At 43.3% G+C, this 18949-nt stretch overlaps 1 protein-coding gene across 4 annotated transcripts in view; it reads right to left on the reverse strand.

Annotated features, from left to right (window-relative positions):
- SBNO1 (strawberry notch homolog 1) overlaps window positions 1–17583 on the reverse strand; it is a 31413-nt gene extending 13830 nt beyond the window's left edge. Inside the window, exons 1-14 of one of the 4 annotated variants that reach the window (XM_030460821.1) lie at window positions 17414–17577; window positions 10894–11027; window positions 10132–10236; window positions 8806–9115; window positions 7245–7289; window positions 6772–6872; window positions 5911–6007; window positions 4683–4843; window positions 3581–3714; window positions 3343–3433; window positions 2460–2621; window positions 1770–1905; window positions 1587–1692; window positions 263–416 (exon numbers count right to left, since the gene is read on the reverse strand). In XM_030460821.1, the coding sequence (XP_030316681.1) occupies window positions 263–416; window positions 1587–1692; window positions 1770–1905; window positions 2460–2621; window positions 3343–3433; window positions 3581–3714; window positions 4683–4843; window positions 5911–6007; window positions 6772–6872; window positions 7245–7289; window positions 8806–9115; window positions 10132–10236; window positions 10894–11025 (1734 nt within the window). In that variant the 5' untranslated portion in view covers window positions 11026–11027; window positions 17414–17577. Of the gene's footprint in view, window positions 1–262; window positions 417–1586; window positions 1693–1769; window positions 1906–2459; window positions 2622–3342; window positions 3434–3580; window positions 3715–4682; window positions 4844–5910; window positions 6008–6771; window positions 6873–7244; window positions 7290–8805; window positions 9116–10131; window positions 10237–10893; window positions 11028–16373; window positions 16746–17409 lie in introns of those variants that run through there. The other 3 variants (XM_030460822.1, XM_030460824.1, XM_030460825.1) reach the window with 3 other exon arrangements.
- Between the last annotated feature and the right edge of the window lie 1366 nt (window positions 17584–18949).

Below are 18949 nucleotides of genomic sequence, written 5' to 3' on the forward strand. Positions count from 1 at the left end.
GTTTCTCCATTAGTACAGACAGTTTGAGAAAGCAAAGAACACTGCCCATAATTAAGTAAAAAGCCAGATCCTACAAAGAGGAAAAACCCCTTGATTTTTGCCAGGTTTTAGATAGAGAAATCCTTATAGTAAGACAAGATCCCATTTCAGTCTCTCAGCAGGTAACAGGACTCCACACTGTTTCAGGAGCAGTCAAATTGAAACCAAGTTAGTTCAACCTCCCAATGCAGTAAAGAAATTAAGTTTAAAAAGGTGTTCTCACCAGTTTCACAGATTTATTGTACATTTTAACATATTCTTGTGAAAGCAGAACTTCATCAATTTTGAAAGTTACACCTGAAAAACTCAGTTGTCTTGCTATGTACATTCCTCTCAGCTTCATATCCATAGCAACTATTTCCATGGCACCAACACCTCTAAAATAAAGAAACAAATATAAGTTATTAGAATTTTCAGGAGCAAAGATTTGTTAAAAACCCTCAAGTGCTTTAGAAAATAGCATGCTTACAAGCATGAAGGAATGCTTTGAAAAATCACTGATTAAACACATCTAGTTGAAGGGTGTATTGAAATTTAGCTTTCACATAAAACTATTTCCCTGTCTCACACCAAGAGGTATAAACCCTCAGATAGTTACTTTTTCCCAACTTTCCTGGCATGCACTAGGAAACAGTACCTTAAAAACTATAACTGGATAATGAAGTTCATCCAAATACATAAAAAAAATCTTGCACTGCAAGACAAGCTCCACTGAAGATTTAAAATAATGAATAAAAATTGTATTAAGCTATTCAGATACATGAAAATAATTAAACTAGTAGACAACTGAAGTTCTCCAAGAGCAACACACCTGGAGAGCAGAAAAGTCAACTGCAAAACTAACACAAGCTTGGGCCTGTAGCTTCACTATTCTCATTTGATACACACTTGGTAATGAAGTGGAGGCTGCACTTGCACAGTCTGGAAAAATCCTACCTCATGTAGATGGTATGCAAGAAAATGCACACTAAGCCCTACTATAGCATTTTGAAGTGTTCAAAGTTCTTTTTAAGTAGGCAAAAAACATTAATTTATGAAGATGCTCACCCACCAAGGAATGTAGCAGTTGCATTTTCTACTTGCCTCTCAGTTAGGTATCTACTAAGTTGTGAAATACAAAATGCATTGCAGCAGCACACGAGTTTTGCTGAACTGGGTTCTTATGCCAGAAAAAAACAGACTTCTTCCTCTGAAACTGCCTAAACTGATGCATAAGCATTAGAGGGCTTCTACATATAGTTAGACAGCAACTATACTGAGTACACTCAGTACATCCAGTGTTTTCAAGATGAGCAGCAAAATATTCATTTCAAGGTTTCCACACTTTAAAGAGGGCTATGCAAGCTTTTAATGTTCTGAAAACTTCCTGTAAGCAAGGAAACATGTTTTTACTATGCAAGACATATTTCTACTAGAATTAGTAGAGTCAGAAAACTCTTGGTGTGGCAGGACAAGTTTGCAGAGGACTGTGAATGAAGACAAAGGAACAGGAAAGCAGAGTCAACCACAACCATGTGTGTTCTTGCTACAGTTCCTCAAAACCTCACCTTCTTTCAACAGCCTGGATAAAATCACTGAATTCCCTAAAAGGAGTTCCTTCCCCCCAGATTCCCAGACGGTTCATATATGCCATGTTTCTTGGCTCAGATGCACCTAGGAGAAGAACACACTCTGTAGCAGTGCCAGTAAAAGCAGAGAGAGACAATGAATACAAAACCAGCAGTGCATACCTGTGGCACTGGCATAAACAACCCTGGCTTTGGGAAGTTTGTTTTGAAGTTCCAATACAGCCAGACCTGTTTTTGTTGGTTTTGATGAACCAACAGGACACAGGTTCTTAGCTTTGTGACACTCATCAAATACAATCTGAATCAGAATTAAGGAAAAAAACAAAACAACTTGGCCCCCCACATTTTTGGGGGTGAGGAGTTAACACAGCAGAAAAATCTACTCATTCAAATAGGTGGGAAGACAAGAAAAATTTAATGACAGTAAGTGGCAGAGGTAAATCAAACTTTAAAATACACTGGTAATTTTTCACTAAGAACTTTGGGAAAAATTAACTAGTAAATATTTCAGAGCACAATTACTAACACACAAGTTCTTTGAAATGCTGTTGATACTGAAAAAACTTGTCTAAAAATTCACAGGAGAAAATTTCTGTGTAAATTTAGGGTCATTAAACCAAGTTTTCTGTGTTCTCTACAGAAATTGCAGAAGCTACACTCCTGCACCAGAGCTGTGTAGCCACAATATGGAAGATCTGGCACTTGTAATGCCATGGCATGCACACAACTGACTATTGTAATGGATAGAGAATACCTAAAAATACCAGCAAATAAAAATACAAGATTGTATTAAAAGATGCAAGAATAAATAGCAATTTGGTTGCAATCAAATGAACTCCAGAGAAAGGATACAACTCCATCAAAGTCTTCACCACACCAGTGAAGGAGCTGCTTTAATCTGGTTTTGTATTTACCACCAGACTGGCTTTCTCCAATAAGAGAGGAATAGGTAGCAAAGATAACACCTTTCTTCACACTTCCATTATGTTTAGAAGAAATTTTCCCATATTTGAACTGCAATAAAAAGATAAGAAATTACAGACATTATTCAAGAGATCCCTCCTCAAACCCACCTACCCTATGATTTAAGGGATGATGGTGGTCCTGACAATTATTTACACTTTGAACCACTTGTATCCCTTTGAATCACTTTGATCCCTTTGGGGGATAGTGGGGTTAAGGGGTTATTCAGGGCCTTAAGTATATATTTAAGGAAAACCAGATCTGAGGCCTCAAAAAGGTAACAGCCACATTCCATGACTATGTGCTTGCCTTAAATACAATTAAGATTTCAGTTTTCATGCATTCCTGAAGAGATTACAGGGCAAATATATTTATAGCTGCCACCAAAAGACTTCCTAAAGCTTTACTGTATTGTAGAAATGAAGAATTCAAACCAAAAAAAAAAAACTAACCTAAACCAAAAGCTCAATGAATTCAACCAGTAACCTCACTTGACAGTTTGGGAGAGGCAAATCCTGAGCAGAGGCACAGACTACACACTCCTGCTGCTTTAATAACTGACTGAGGGACTCTATTATTCCAGTATTGCCTACAAAATGTGTTACATCTCAAATGTGTGCTGGGAGTCAGACTGAGGCCTGACAAACAAGGCCCAGACAGCAAGTTTTTTGAAATGAACACATTCTGGCTCTTAGAATTCAAGATGTACAACTTGTCACACAAGCACACCTAAAGTTTTGCCTCAACTGCACATAGTAAAAAGTTTCCACACCTTGTTTAGTGAATGAACCAATATGTTTTTTGCTCCAATATCTCTCAAATCTCTTTCAGCATCGTATTTCAGATCATTTGACACGCTGAACCTGGAGATACAAAACAAAGCATATTCCGTAAGTTACAGAAGAATTTCAAAAAGCAGTTGCTAGAACATTTGTCAGAAGACAGAATACTCTGAATTTCAGTACTATGGTCACTGCAGTGTCTGCTCTAACAAACCCTGACATACTCACCAGACTGCTCTTTTTCTGCCTAGCAAGTAATTTTCATAGATTATTCCAGCTATGGTCCTTCCTTTTCCTACACCAGCACCATCACCTATCAAGAATCCAGCTCTGTCTCCATTGGGCAGGAATGTTTCATGTTGCTGTAGGAGAAAGAACAAAAAACTTGTACCCATTCTCCAGAACACATCACTGGGGGTTGTCAGAAATGTGCACACATAAGAAACATCCTAATGGATGAGACCAGTGGTCCATCCAGCCAAGCAGCCTCCCAGCAGCAGGAAGAGGAGATTTCGGGAGAGCATATGAAACTAACTGCTTTAGGAGATCCATTTCCCCCCTCCCTCAGCATCTAGAATTACTGGAAAACTGCTGTATCTGTCTAATTCTTTTAGTGCCTACTACCAGGCTGGCTGCTTTTCTTAATCCCCTGACTTACACCTCCCAGACATCCACTGCCTCTCTGAAGAAGTATTCTATCCATTTTAAACCCATCTCCTTTCACTTTGTTCTTGTTTTGTGGGATTGCACTCTTGTCTTCATTATGTAAACCTTGATTTAATTTCATTTTTCTCCTCTCCAGCCTGAAGCATCTCAGTCTTCTTAGTATCTTTCCATGAGGTAACTTCCTCCCTCCTGTGTGCATTTTAGAGTCCTCTAACTTCACTATCTTCCTCCCTGACATGCAGAGAGCTGTACATACATCTGATGTGGGCCCACTGAAGCTTAAAATAGCAGCAAAATAACACCCAATCTTGTTCTCTGTATTCTTCCCAGTGATGCCAAACAGCATTGGTTTTCTTAGCCTGCTGCTACTGCAGCCATTAGGTTATTTCAGAAAAATAAAAAATAATGACTAAGATGCCCTTCCTGAGCTTTAGGACAGTTCAGTATCAGCATAATGGAAGTTGTGTAGACAAAGCTTTCCTAGATCTATTACCTCACATTTATCTGAGCTGCAGCTCACCTGCCACTTCCTAATACAACTCAAATTTTAAGCTCATATTACTTTATCTCCTTGTAAAAACTGACATAGCTGTGCCTGTCAGACAGCAGTTTTTCTTTTTAAATCCTATGCTAGCTTTTAAGCTGTACTAATGTCTGGCATTACCTGAGCTGCATAAGTGATTGCTTCAAGTTGCAGAGCTGACAACCAGCCACTATCAATTGTTTCTTCTGATATTGATGTCTGGTACCACACATCAGGAGGAGTCACACTGGATAAAGAGCTTGTTTCCACCACTGGGTCAGGGTGGCGTAGACCAATTTTCACTGGTTGGAAAGGGAAGGGGAGGGAAGGAAGAAAATGAAAATATAACACCAACCTCTGCTGCTGCAGCACAGGTTATTATATTTACCAAAGCAAATTCCAACTCTCCTTTCCAAAGGCTGAAGTCAAGAACAATTCTCATTGCAACAGTATCTCAAGTATTAAACTGCATCCCAAAGGAGTATTTTAACCTGAATTTATATAAATGCAATCTCAACTTTGTTTCTCTTCTCACTATTGTCCCCCAGTTTTTGTGAAATTAGGTAAAATTCAGTTAATTGAACATTAAAATACTCATATGCTTGAAATGTTTGGAAAAAGCCTGGTGTGAACCCTGTCTTCCCAAAAGGCCAGAGGCAGCCTCAAGATACCAGGATCACAAAAGCAAAATTCTTCTATTTATACACTGCTGGTTTTAAGCAGAGAAGAGATTTAGAACAGACAGGGTTTAATTGCTGACAGATCTCATGAGTGACAATAAAAATTAACCATTTAGCAACAAACTCCAGAGAAAATTTGCCTTGTTTTTCCAGCAGGCCAACAGTGTAACTAGGAAACATGGCAACAGCTTTTTGTCACTGATTTTGATAAGAAAAAGGAGAAAAACGAGGAGGTGGCAATTAATAACTGCAAAAGGCTCACTTGTAAACAAAACCAAAACAGCCTGAAGTTTAGAACAATGCTGGAAGAGTCCATTTATGGTCATTTCACTCAAAATGGATTCTAGTGTGTAGCAGTGACCAACTGATCTCTTTTAGAAACTTCCTCTGCTGAGGCACAGAGATCTTAACACAGGTAAAAAAGGCCTGATCTTGGTTCAGCAATTACATTTCTGAGGCAAGTCCTGCCTAAAGAATTCTTTTTCTATTAAAAAAGGCAGTGTATACCATCCAAAGCTGAGTGCTACAGGAGACAATTTCCTAGGAAAACCCACCACAAATCCAGGTTCTTTTTGCTTGACTCAGACAGTAACCCATCTGGTTTTTGGTGCTCATAACTACTGAAGAGTAAGTAACAAATTAGCTCAAAACATTTCAGCTTTCTGACTTAACAAAACTTGATGGCTTACGTTTTATTGGCATGTACTCAGCATAAGTTTCTGCATGGCCCATTTCTTCCTCATCTTCTTCCTCAGGTTCCTCTTCCTCTTTTACTGCTGGCACTTTCTGGAATAGAGGAATACCTGCCTTAGCTAAACAGCACATTCTTAATACTCTGTGTCCTGGAAATGAGCACAAAGTTCCACTTGGATGTTTTAACACATCTACCAGATGAACCAGAGAGCAGCTGGGGAAGTTACAAATGGAAACTCAACATTTCTTAATGCTCTGAACAACCCTCCAAAGACACAAAGAGTCAGGGAGCTTCCTCTCCTTTCCAAGAAGATCCAAGAAGCACTGCTCATCACAACCTTCAGCCTGATTCTAGCTATCTGTGCTGCAGCTCTAATGTTTAGAGATTCACAGGTATTATTAGATTGAAAATATGGAAGGATTCTTAATATATATTTTAAATCAAACCACCAGATGATCACCCATGCTAGAGGAAATCATCTGGTTTCCTCTTTGCTAGTTATATGAATGGGGTTATTTAAAAAAAAAAAAAAAAGCCAAAACACAGGAAAAGTGATAAGCTTTCCAGTTTTAATTGGAGCACACCCTGCTTTGTGGACTCAATCAGGTTAAGGACAATGATTTCTTGAAATTGCCTTCAACAGGTATTCTGCTCTACAAAGCTCTTACTTTTAGTCACCTAATCAAGCATTCACCTAGGGAAGGAACAACCCTCTGGAACAAACAGATGCACTCAAGAATTGTACTACACCCAAACCAAAGGCACATGATAAATACAACAAATGAAACTGGTCACACCTGGTTGTGACCAGTACCACATACACTCAGCTAGCAAATTAACCATTTTAACTACTTACCATAGTAGGTGAAAAACTTCTCATTTTAATATCATTTATCCATATTCTTGCTACCTCTTTTGTGGAAGCTTCCTTCTTCACTGCACCATTGCTTACATCAGCTGCAAAACAAAAGCTGTGTTTTACCAGAATTCCTTGCAAACACCAACTCAAATGAACTTCCTCATAATAATGAGCTGAAAGGAAAAAACTTTTGACTGTCCAGTAGCACACTGGTGCTTCAAGAACACAATTAAGATCTTCATCCTAATTAAAAAGTCTCTAAACAAAGAGTTAATCTTGTTACTACTTAACTGAGGAAACTTCCCATGGAATACCACCACACCTGAGTGGTTGTGCACTGGTTGCAGTATTTAAAACTTAAAAAATCTTGGGCCATCACTAAACATAAATGCAGTATTTAGAAATATTGTGAGCCTCTGAAGTATACCAACAAACCAGAAAGCCCAGTGTTTCAGCAGAAATGGACTTACCTGCATTGGTGATATTTACCACCTTAGGAGAAACAACAATTATTTCTGTAAAAGAAAATTTAACACTTTGGATTCAGTTTAAAATTCATAACAGGATCCTTCAAGAGGACAATCCATTCATTTTCCTGTTCTCAGCAATATTTGGAAGCAAATGGCAACAGGGCTCAAACTTTGCACAATGCTGTATGTAAAACACTGACAGCAACTGTCAAGCTTCCACCATGCTGACAATTACCCCTAAAATACAATTAAGATAATTGCACAAATAAAGTTGTCCTCAAAGAGGTTGCATAATACAACTTTAAGTATTTTCCAATCTAGGCTCCTGCTGCCTACATTTCATGAGATGTTTCCTTCCAAGAGCTTCTCTGCCCTCATATTTTCTACAAGTATTTGCCTCTTTTTTATAAGCACAAAGATCCAGAAACACAAGTACACAAATAAGATCAGAAAACCAGTTCCACAAGTTGCCTCCTTTCCAATTAATAGAGAAGCTACAGATTCAACTAGTTTCAGTAGCTGTGATGTTACCTATTACTTGTGCTTCTGTGAGTTTTCATTTAGCACAAAGGGGATAAATTGGGATAAGCCTGCTCTATCCAATCCTCTCCCATTCCTCTTCCTCACTCCTTTACCCCCAGTGCCAACTTCAGTTGGTGTCTAACTCACATTTCTGTAACTACTCTGTGACAGAAAATAATGAAACAAGGGGGTACATTCATTTTTCTTTCAGTCCTAACCAACAAAACTTCATTTACTGCACTCTCTGTCCAATCCTGCCTAGAAAAATCAGTAAATCTTACTTCAGAGACAGTAAAAATACAGTAATCCAGAAAAAGCCTGTGCACCCTGAGAAAAAGCAGCAAGACTTCAAACTCAACTAGTCTGATCTTATCATGCTAAAACCAGAATTACTTGAAAGAATCAAAACATGAAAATCCACATCCAGTTTTTCCCTGACATTAAACTGACCATGTTACCTGTCTGTATTAGAAATAAGACACAAGCAAAGATTACAAAAGAAATCTCAAAGATTTAGAGTAGCATTCATGACCATATTTAAGAATTAAGATGGAAGCAATAGAACTGGTGCCTCTCATGAGATGCCCTTTCTTAGCAGATGCTTTACAGAAACATTAACATCTACTGCAAATCCAGTTTGGAAGATGCCAAAAAACCAGTATTCATTCATCATAGGTTCCACTGCAAGTGTACAGGAGAACAGAAACTGATGTAGATTGAAGCAAGAGAGCTAAATCAACTTCAATACTGTTAATGAATTAATTTTAGCAATTTTCCAGCTGCAATCCAAAACACCATTTTCCTCATTCCTTACAGGAAACCAAGAGCTTAAATGTATGTCTTATTTTTATTATTACTTTACCCTGAATTCTAGCACTATTAAAGTGGGAAAAGATTTATCAGCTTTCCTGGACCATTTTGTTTTGCTGCAATATTCTATAAACCAACAAAGACAACACAAGCTGTGCAAATACCTTCCTCTATTTCTTATTTCTCTTTGTCTAAAACACGGTCACTGTGAAGAAAGCAGAAAACTCACTTGCTGCTGTTGCTACTGGTTGAGCAATATTAGGTGGTGGCTTCAATTTCATGAGTTCATTAAGACTATTATTCTTCAGGAGATCTTTCAGCTGAATCTGGTCCTTTGAAGGTGCAGTAGTCAAGGCATTGCGGACTGCTGGTGCTGCAACCGAGGGTCGAGTCGTTGTGCTGGTCTGAATGATTTTTGCTACAGTGATAGTCTGCCTTGTTGTTGTGACAGGGGTGGTTTTTGTCATCACTATTGTAGTCCCCAAAGTTGGAAGCTGATTTATTTGATTGAGCACAAAGGTTGTGGTGGATGGTGGTTGCTAGTGACAAAGAAGCAGGGAAATTTTCAGAAGATGGTGGGGGGAAAAAAAAAAAAAAAAAGATTTTATTAGTCTTTTATCTAGACCACAGGAGCAATTTTTTTGAAGGGCTGGTGAAATGAGAAATCTCTTCACATAACATGCTGGAGATGCTAAGGTAATTATCTTGTGATGCAACAATCTAGGTGAGTGTCTATCAATATACTGCCATGCTGTTTCTGCATGGTATTTTTACATTTTCTTTCAAGGGAAAGGAAATAAGAAAAATAGGATGAAGGATTCATCAGCAAGGCACAAAACATTCCTTCTACAGGTACAGGAACCTTGAAACCTATTTAAGGAGGGGTAAAAAACACAGCACAATCAGCAACTGGAAAAAAGGGAGTAGGAAGATGTGAGAGAAACAACTACATAAGACACCAAGGTCAGTGAAATAGGAGGGGGAGGAGAACTCCCTCCACAGAGCAAGGTGAAGCAGATTGTCCCCCTGCAGGCCATGAAAATCCAGGATGGAGCAGATATCCACCTGCAGCCCCAGAGCAGGCTGGATGTGCCTGAAGGACACTGTGACCCTGGAGTGAGAAGCCCACACTGGAGCAGCTTTCCTGGGACCTGTGGAGCAGTCTGTTCCTGAAGGACTGCAACCCATGGAAAAGGCACATCCTGGAGCAACTTTGGGAAGAAAAGCAGGCTATGGGAAGAGCCTAGATTGGGAAAGTTTGTGAGGGAGCTGCTGGAGCTGGAAAAGAGCATGAGGAAGGACTGGGAGACATGCTGGGAGGGAAGCTGAGACCAGGAAGCAGGGAGAGGGGAAAGATTTTAGCTTGTTAAGCATTTCCCCAGGCTGAGTCTGGTTTGCCCATGCTGATCTCCCTGCTCTTATCTTGACCCATGACCATTTAGTCCTATTTTTTCCTCCCCCCACCCAGTTGAGGAAGGGGAGCAACAGAGTAGCTTGGTGTCCAGCCCAGATTAACCTACCAGATGTTCACCTACAAAGTTCTAAATGTTCTTACCCGAACATTTAATAAGGCTGGAGTTGATACAGTCTCTGGTTCTTGTTTCACAGCAGCTGTGGCCTCAGTCTCCAAGCCCAGCTCTAAAGCACTAAGTGGTACTGACTGCAGAGGAAAGAAAGGAACCATCAGAAAAGCTTCACATTAGCAGGGAAAAAAAAAAAAACCTCAAAATATCCACCCACAAAATGGAAGTTCAAGTGGCAGCTCATAGCTGGGCTCATTAACAAAGGTTTCACTGAAAATAAAGATCATCAGGTGGTTGATCTCAAAGTTAAACTTGCACCACCTTGGCAGTTAACTGTGGTGGTGAAAATACAATCAGTTTTCTGGTGTCAGCTGTTCAACACACTACTGCCAATGGTTATGTTCTTACAGACTGAGTTCATGGAGCTTTAACACCATATTACATTACACTTTTTGCACATTTTCTAGGAGAGCAGCTTGACTCCAGTGATATCAGAGTCCTCCATGGATACATGACAGCACAGCCCCATTTAATGTACAGAAATTAAGTATATTTATGTCTATAAATATTTGTATCTATACTGATATCAATGGTGTATTTCAGATTACTTTTTTACATATAAGTTTTAAGTTAATTAGCAAGTCATTTTCTCATTGCAATACTATAAAGGAGGAAGTTTATGAAAACTCCACATTTTTTAACCATTTCCTAGGGATGCCACCCCCTCCCCCCCACCTCCACAACACATCAAGTACAATCTTTGACATCCTTTAGCAAATGATTGTTGTTTCAACCTGCTGAACAGCTGGAGTTGGGGCTGGATTTGCAAGAACCACGTCCGGAGAGTCAATATCAAAGAGATCATTTGGACTGATTCCACTCTCACTCAAAGCAGCAAGCAACAGATCTTGTCCTGGCTCCACCATCTCTAAAAAAAAAATAAAATTAGAACCATAAATAAAAGTTACATTTAATTTTTATTTATTTTGTGCACAAACACTTGTATTTGAAGGTGTTGTTCCTGGATTTAAGGGAATATGTGATGCAGCCTCTTGCATACACAGTTTAACTTTCTAGATTTGCTCTGGTTCTTTAATTCATTTGTAGATTTTTCCTCCTTTTTCTTATTTTTTAAGGTCCTTTTAAAATATCCACCACATTGAGAAGCAGGAAGAATGTAACAGTTTACTGCACAAAATGCTGTCATACTCATAAGCTTCAAAAGAAAAAAAAAAATGTCTTAATCACACTACATTTTTAAGCATTACAAGAAATACCAGGAGGCAGAAATGGTGAGACTGTATTATGCTAATGCTAGGTCTTTGTCAGAGAAGCACACTGCACGTGGGAAGTGCAATTAAAACTCATTTAGTTTATCTTGTAACAACAAGTTAGTGATAAAAAGCTTATAAGGAAAGCTTTTTTTTGTGTGAGCTTGCCATGACATTAGGCAGTAATTCATTCACTGGAGAAATATTGTTTTGCAGAGTGAAAAGAGCAAATGTTCCACTATTCCAGTGTGTTAACTACATATTAAATAGGACATTGACATCAGGTCACAGACTCCTTTATGTGTAGGACAAGGAAAAATTAATTTCAGAAAGCTACTCTAGACAAAAAATAATATAAAACCAAAATCCTCTATGTTTTAAGATGAAGAGGGAAGGATAATGTGTTTTTTTCTTAAGAAGGAAGCCCTTTGCCTCAGTACTAAGACAAAGGTTAAATAAGCCCACAAATGAGCTGCTGCTCATAATATTCTAAGATATACCCCAAGCAGAAATCCATTCCTCTTATTCTCCACACCTTCTGTAACACCCACTGGTACAAACCATCCAAAACTGACAAAGCTGAACACCTACTGGAGAGCAGATAAGCAGGCAAAAATATTTATTGGTACATAATCTCTGGATGAGATGCACTCATTCAAACTGAAACAGCATTCCCTCCCTCAGCCTTCTCTCCAGGTACAGCTCAGGTACAGCTAAGCCACAGCCAGCTGGTTGGGCACACAGGTTACTGAGCACGTTTGGCAGAACAGGTAATTCCTGTAATAAATGAAACCTCGAGCATTTAATTCTTATTCTTTCTAGTTTTAGTCTATCCAGTAGTAGGTGGACTAATACTGAGGTGCTGACACCACAACTGAAGCAGTGGATGTAAGGGACTGGGACAAGGGGGAAGATGAACTCTAAAGAATCAAGGACTCCACTATCCAGAAGAAGACCAAAATTAAAAAACAACCCACTGGTGGGACTGCTACTGATCACTCACAGTCCCAGTGAACACCACTTGCTAGGTCAGAACTGGAATTTTTTTTTAAAAGGCATTTGAGGTGATCAGATACACTGGCACAATGTCCTCGTTTGTAGGTACAAGAAACAGGAGATAATAAATATTAAGACATCTAGCAAATTTAATTAAAATGGCAACTCCTTCAAAGGACATCACCTCCCACTAGTCTGCCTCCTAGAACCCTGAATGGGTCAGGAAAAGTGAGTAACAACAGACCATTAGCTTTACCTTTGAGCCTGTCTAAAAAGGATACTACACATGTATTAATTGGATAGGATAAATCTTAATTTCCATCAGAGTAAAATACTAACAACAATCATATCTAAGTTTAGAAGCTTACAGCACCGTTACTAATTGGAAACGAGTGAGAGAAGAAAGATTAAATCTGCAAAAAGTTGTTTAGCTTGTGGGTATTTTTGGTGTTAGGAACTTCAGCACACCCACTGAGGGTGCAGGTCCCTAGAGAAGGACAATAACCATGGGTTACCCCATTAAACCAAGAAAACTCTACAACAATAACAGCAGCAACTTGGAAAAGAGGCAGGAGCACTCCTCCACACAGTGCAACACCTCTGCTCAACATGGTCAAGTGAGCAAAAATGCCTAAATGTACAAAGGAAAACCCATCAGTTATGTGATCATTTAGGCTGCATGTAGTTTTAATCATGCCATCTCTAAAAGAAAAATCTGAACAAAACTTGGTTGAGAGAGAAGTGGCTACAGGAAGAAAGACGTGGGAAAAAAAATTTAAAAAAAAGATCACTCAAGATAGCCTCTGATCTGCTCTTGCAAAACGTTAAGGAAAGGGCTTCCCCTCAAGTTGAGACTCAAAACAAAACCAAGGCTAGAAAAAACCATGCCAACATCACACAAAACCACATCTTTCCCAACCACTCTTGAACAGTGCCACAAGCTATCAAGTCTGTTTGAAGTTTTACAAATCCACAGCGAGACCAAACTCTACATCTTTAACCTTTAAAATAACCACGAGGGCCTGGCTATCTTAAGACAGTCTGAGTTCAGGAAAACATTAGGAGCTGTAATACTTTAATGGCTCACTTACAAGTCTTCACTAGCTGACTGGTGATAGAAACTAGCACAGCAATTCCTGCGGTTCCAGAAGTACCTGCAGTGTGGAAGCACCCACGTGTTAGCAGGGCTGATTTCACAGCAGCATCTCTCCTGCTAACCCCAATTTCAGCAGTCTTAAAAATTAGCAGCTGCCACCAATCCAGCAAACAGCAGTTGTTTGTCTGTCTGTCTGTCAGTCAGTCTGGACAATGGAAGTTTGACTAGTTTCACTTATTTGGTTTCTGTACAGCAGGAACAAAGCTGCATTGTTTGGAACGGGAACAAAAGGAATTCTGAACTTCTAGAATTTTTACATTAAAAGTCACTGAATGCTTTAGAACCAATTTTAGGCTTTGTAAAAACTTCCAAGCATCACTGCTGCCTTTCTCTCACTCTCTCAGTTTCTCTATCTCACTGGTTTAAATTTAGTAAGGAAATTAAATGAGAAAAAAACCAAAAAAAACAGGAGAAGCTGCATCACGTTGGCTTAGTTCTGTGAGATACACAAGTCAAGCCTAAAACCTTATCAAACTGAAACAGCTCCATAATCTTACAAGGTAGGAGGCTCCTCAGTTAACATAAGTGAAAGTGACTTTATCAAGCTCTGCAGCTCAGCTTTGGCAATACTATATAAGGCCCTGTTTGCCACATCTTAATCTCCAAAAGAAAATACTTCTAAAAAAGTTGTGAATATTACAAGCTGTTCCCTAAACATCTCACCAAAGAACTGCTCTGAGCATGTAGAATCTTGCAGATAGAGTTGTCTACATTTAGTCAGGCTGTCCAATGCCACTAAGAATCAACCTGTTAGATAAGACTAACAAAAAATATTTATAAATAATTTCAACATTAGTAGTATTTCCCCTCTTTGTATGAAGAAAGCACACAAACTGCTGCTGTTTCAAGGAGGGCTATCAAACCACAACAGGATTTTTTGTAAGGTGCTCTTCTGCTGAAGAACAGAACCTGAAAGTTTGGTTAAAAAAGCAGTTTTACTGCCACAGCATATTATGTAAATAATTCCCGATTTAAAGATACAAAACCAGAATTCTATGTTTAATATTATGCCATGTATCCATGCCAACCTGACTCTCTCTCTCCCTCCCTCCATTTTATCTTTGGTACAAAGAAGCAAAACAACAAACACGAAAAGATACTCTAAAGCACAGGTCAAGCAACCTTCTTTCTATTTCCAAGAAAAATAATGGTAGAATCCTCACAGATGAAAAGGTTTTGATTTTCAGCTCTGCAAGTTACACATGGTAACACTGTAAACCTTAAGGACTTATTTTAAATCATAATCAACTACAGTGACACAACTGAACCCAAATCAAACATCACATCAGCTACCTACAGTCATTTCCAAACTCATGACAACTGCTCCCTGTGGAATACCCAACCTCCAAGCTTCAGTTTTCATGCTTGGCCAGGGACACTGATGTAGTTAAACAATTCATTCTTCTATTGAAAGGGTTTTCCCCACTGGCTTTCTGAGGAATACACCTTGAACACCAGAAGCCATTTAAAATTTGACACAAATTCTGAAGTTGGAGAGAAAAGGCAGATATGTACAGAGGTGAAAGGGCTGCTGACCCACCCAACAGGATCCCCTGGATAACCAGATGGGTTTTGTTTTGCTCATCTCACAGCCTTTGGCTCCAGAAGGCAACCTGGGTAACAACAAAAAAGACAAAAACCCAGCCAACCCCATTGCTTCTGCTCCTTTCCAAGTCCCCATCCAATCAAAGAGTAGAACACTAATTAGTGAACTCATCCTTAGGTGCTTTAACCTCAAGGCTGGTAGGTAACTCTGCATTTACATGTACAAACTTTTGAGTTTTGTGAAAATTATCCCAACTCTGTAAAAAGAGGAGTTTTTCAGAAGCTGGTTACCTCTCTAGTCCAAGCTTGGGAAGACAGGAGTTACAGCTCAGGACACTGGGGGATTCAGCTCCTCAAAGCTCTCTCACAACTTTTATCAAATTCACAGTAGTCAGGAGAGATGGTTTGAAAACATGAAATTCAGAATTGTTTAAAACAAGAGTAAACAATGCAATGATTTGGCACAAAGTTAGCTGTAGACTAAACAGTTAGAGGTGGTAACTCAGCCAGCAGTGGGAGATCTTATGTAAAAACTCAGAAGAGATAAGAGCAGTATCTGAGCACTGGAACCTTTCCTTGGTTTTGCTCTGGGAGTCAGGTCTAGGTGGATGGCAAAGCAAAAGAAATTCATTAACCATATCTGCTCCAGAGCTTTGAGTGGCTGCCAGTTCTGACACACACACAAAACCCCCTTTGTCTGGACAACAAGACAAACTGCCTATATTTTCTTATAAAAAAACAAAATTCCATGATTCTGTGATATGCCAGAAAGGAAGATATAGAAATACAATCCAAATTTCATGCTGTTACACAACTTCTTCCATAGTAAATTCTCTGCTTTACATCATTAACTATAGCTATGCCAGTTCATGGGGGGAAAAAGAATGCTTGCAAAACATTAATGCACATATTTAAATCTTTTTAATCCAGACACAAGCTACGTACTCTAAAGCCAGTCTACCACTGAGTTAATTCTTGACTCTAGAACAAGTAAAAAAAGAACTATTAGCATAGCAAACCACACAGACATATCCAGTGGATCAATTCAACCATTTTCTAAAAGCACTTTAAACGATGAGCCTCATCTTTAACAGATACCAAACACCTAAAACCAGTCTGTAAGAACGGGGAAGAACGTACAGGAGTTCTAAGTTATAGTCTCAAAAACCAGCATGGAGCCCGTTCAGCTAAAAATAGGAGAAAAAAAATTAAATATGTAAGGAAAATAAAAAAAAAACCAACACAAAACACCAGGCCTCTTCCCCTCCAGACGGTGAGGGCATTTTTATGTTAAACAATTACTCACCCTAGCAACCTCTGTTTGAGGTGCCCTCGTTCAGACCCGATGGACTTTGAGGCCGGGGCTGCGGCGTTCGCCCCCACCGCCCGCTCCCCGGAGAGCTCCGGGAGCCCGGGGCGGTGGTCGGGGCGGGGGTCGGGGTGTTTGGGGGGTCCATCCCGGCTCCCAGCCTCGCCACCTTCCCCACCAACACGTGTTCCCGACATAAACTTCCGGGTTGGGCCAGAATCGGCTGCGTAATTGTGTCCCGTCCGCCACTTTGTGTCTTCAGAGCTTTAAAGATCCCTTCAACAGCGCGGGGATCCCGGGGAAAGGTTGCGGATAACGGCAGCCCCCAGGGCTGCTCCAACACCATAAATCAACCCCTTCCTCCTCCGCCACCCGCCTGCGCTTCAGCAGAGCGGCTCCATTTCAAACCTTAACAATTAACCCGGCCGCGGAAACACCGCACAAAGGCGAGCGCCGCGGGCCCGGCCGGGAACCACCGCGGTCCCGATGCCATTTTACCCGAGCACGGCGGGGGAGATGGAAGCCAAACCCCCCCCCACCCCCCGCTCCCCTTTCCCCGCCGCCCCCCACCCCCGCGCCGCCAGCTCCGCCAACCGCTACCGAAACGCTTCCGCAGAGCCGGGGGGCTCCGCCGCCGCCCAGGCGGCCCCTCCGCTCCTTACACGCCCTCTAGCACAAAGTTTCCCCGCTCCCGGGGAAGCGGAGCCTCCGCCGAACCGGCGGTGCCCTCCCCCGCACGCCGCGCCGGCCCCGGCCCACCGGGGACCCCCGGCGGGGGCGGCCCCGCGGCCCACCCCAGGCTGAGAGACCGAAGAAGAGACGGAGCTCGGTGCCGAGCAGGGCGGCTTCCCTCACGGACCCCCACCCCACGTACACAACCGCCGCCGCGGGCCCCGCCGTCCGGTGCGCAGCGGCGGGGGAGCGAAAGGGAGGGGACCCCCGGGGGGCGCCGCGACGGCCTCGCCGCGCAAGGAGGGCCCTGAGGCGCCCGAGCGGGCTGACGGCCAGACGAAAGGGTGGAGGAGGAAGGCACTCACTCTCTCTCGCTTTCGGTCCTCCCGCGGCCGGTCCTGGAAGTCTCCGCCGCTGTCCCCGCCGCCCGCCGCTTTCTAACTCACCGCCGCCATCTTTGCCCTCCCTCCCCTCTCGCGGGGGAGGGGGAGAGGAGGGGGCCCTGGGGCCGCCCGCCGCGCCGCACCACGTGACCGCCGCCGCCGCCCCTCCCCCCCCGCCCGCCGCGGCGCACCCTCCCCCACGTGACCCTCAGCCACCGCCCGCCGCTGGCGCGCGCGCTCGGCACCGCGTGACGCCCCTCCCCCTGGTCACGTGGCCGCGGCCGCCGCGCGCCCATCCCCCTTCCTCTTCCTCCTCCTCAAACCCCCCCGGTTCCCGTTCCCCTTCCCGCCGCTGCCGGGGCTTTGGCGCGCGCTCCCCGCGCTCCCGGTCACGTGGCACGCCGCTCCTTCTCACCCCCTTCCCCCCCCCCCCCTCTCCCGCCTCAGGATGAGGGGAAGGCAGAAAGTTCCCCCCCCTTCCCCACTCCCCCCCCCCAACCACCCGACGTCTCCACTGTCCTCAAAAAAAGCAGCGTCCCCGCGGGCGGTCTCGGCCCCGGGGCGGCGGGCGGAATCCGAGACGGGAGATGTGGGCCCGGTTCCCGGCGGGTGGGGGAGGGGAAGGCGGAGGCGAACGGCTGCGAGCGGTCACGTGATCCCGGCTCCTCCAAGATGGCGGCGGCGGCGGCAGCCCCCGGGGAGGCGATGGGCGGAGAAACTCTCGCGAGAACTGGGTCTGCCTGCGCTCCGGGCGTAGGAAAAGGCGGGGACGCCGCGAGGGTGACGCGAGACGCGGAAACGGGAAGTGCCGGAGCGCGTGCGCCATCCGCAGCCCCCTGAGGCAGCGCGAGGCCTCGGTGGCGGTTGGGCGCGAGGCGGGGCTGAGGCGGGCGGGAAACGGCCCGGGAGAGGCTCTGAGGGGACCTTCCCCTCACACCGCGAGGAGCCTTTCCCTAACACCTGATGGGCGTTTCCCTCACACCTGGAGGAGCCTTTCCCTCACACCGGGATGGGCCTTCCCCTCACACCGGGATGGGCCTTCCCCTCACATCTGGATGGGCCTTTCCCTCACACTGGGAGGCGCGTTTCCCTCACACCGGGAGGGACCTTTCCCTCACACCTGGAGGAGCCTTTCCCTCACACCTGGAGGAGCCTTTCCCTCACACCTGGAGGAGCCTTTCCCTCACACCGGGATGGGCCTTCCCCTCACACTGGGAGGCGCGTTTCCCTCACACCTGGAGGGACCTTTCCCTCACACCGGGACGGGCCTTTCCTTCACACCGGGATGGGCCTTTCCCTCACACCAGGAGGGGTGTTTCCCCCTGCATCCACCCTCTGCTGTTGAATGTCTCCACCTTCAGAGCCGCAGGTTGGATGTCATTGAGGTTGGCGCTGATATTCCTGTGGGGCCAGGCCTGTTGCCTCCCTGCCAACACACACTGAGGAGGCTTTGTATGACTCCGAGTACTCTCGGGTACCTATAGCCCCCTGTAACCTCAGAGTCCCATGACTGCTGTG

The sequence above is a fragment of the Calypte anna genome, chromosome 15 (assembly GCF_003957555.1).
Source record: "Calypte anna isolate BGI_N300 chromosome 15, bCalAnn1_v1.p, whole genome shotgun sequence".
NCBI classification, from domain to species: Eukaryota; Metazoa; Chordata; class Aves; order Apodiformes; family Trochilidae; genus Calypte; species Calypte anna.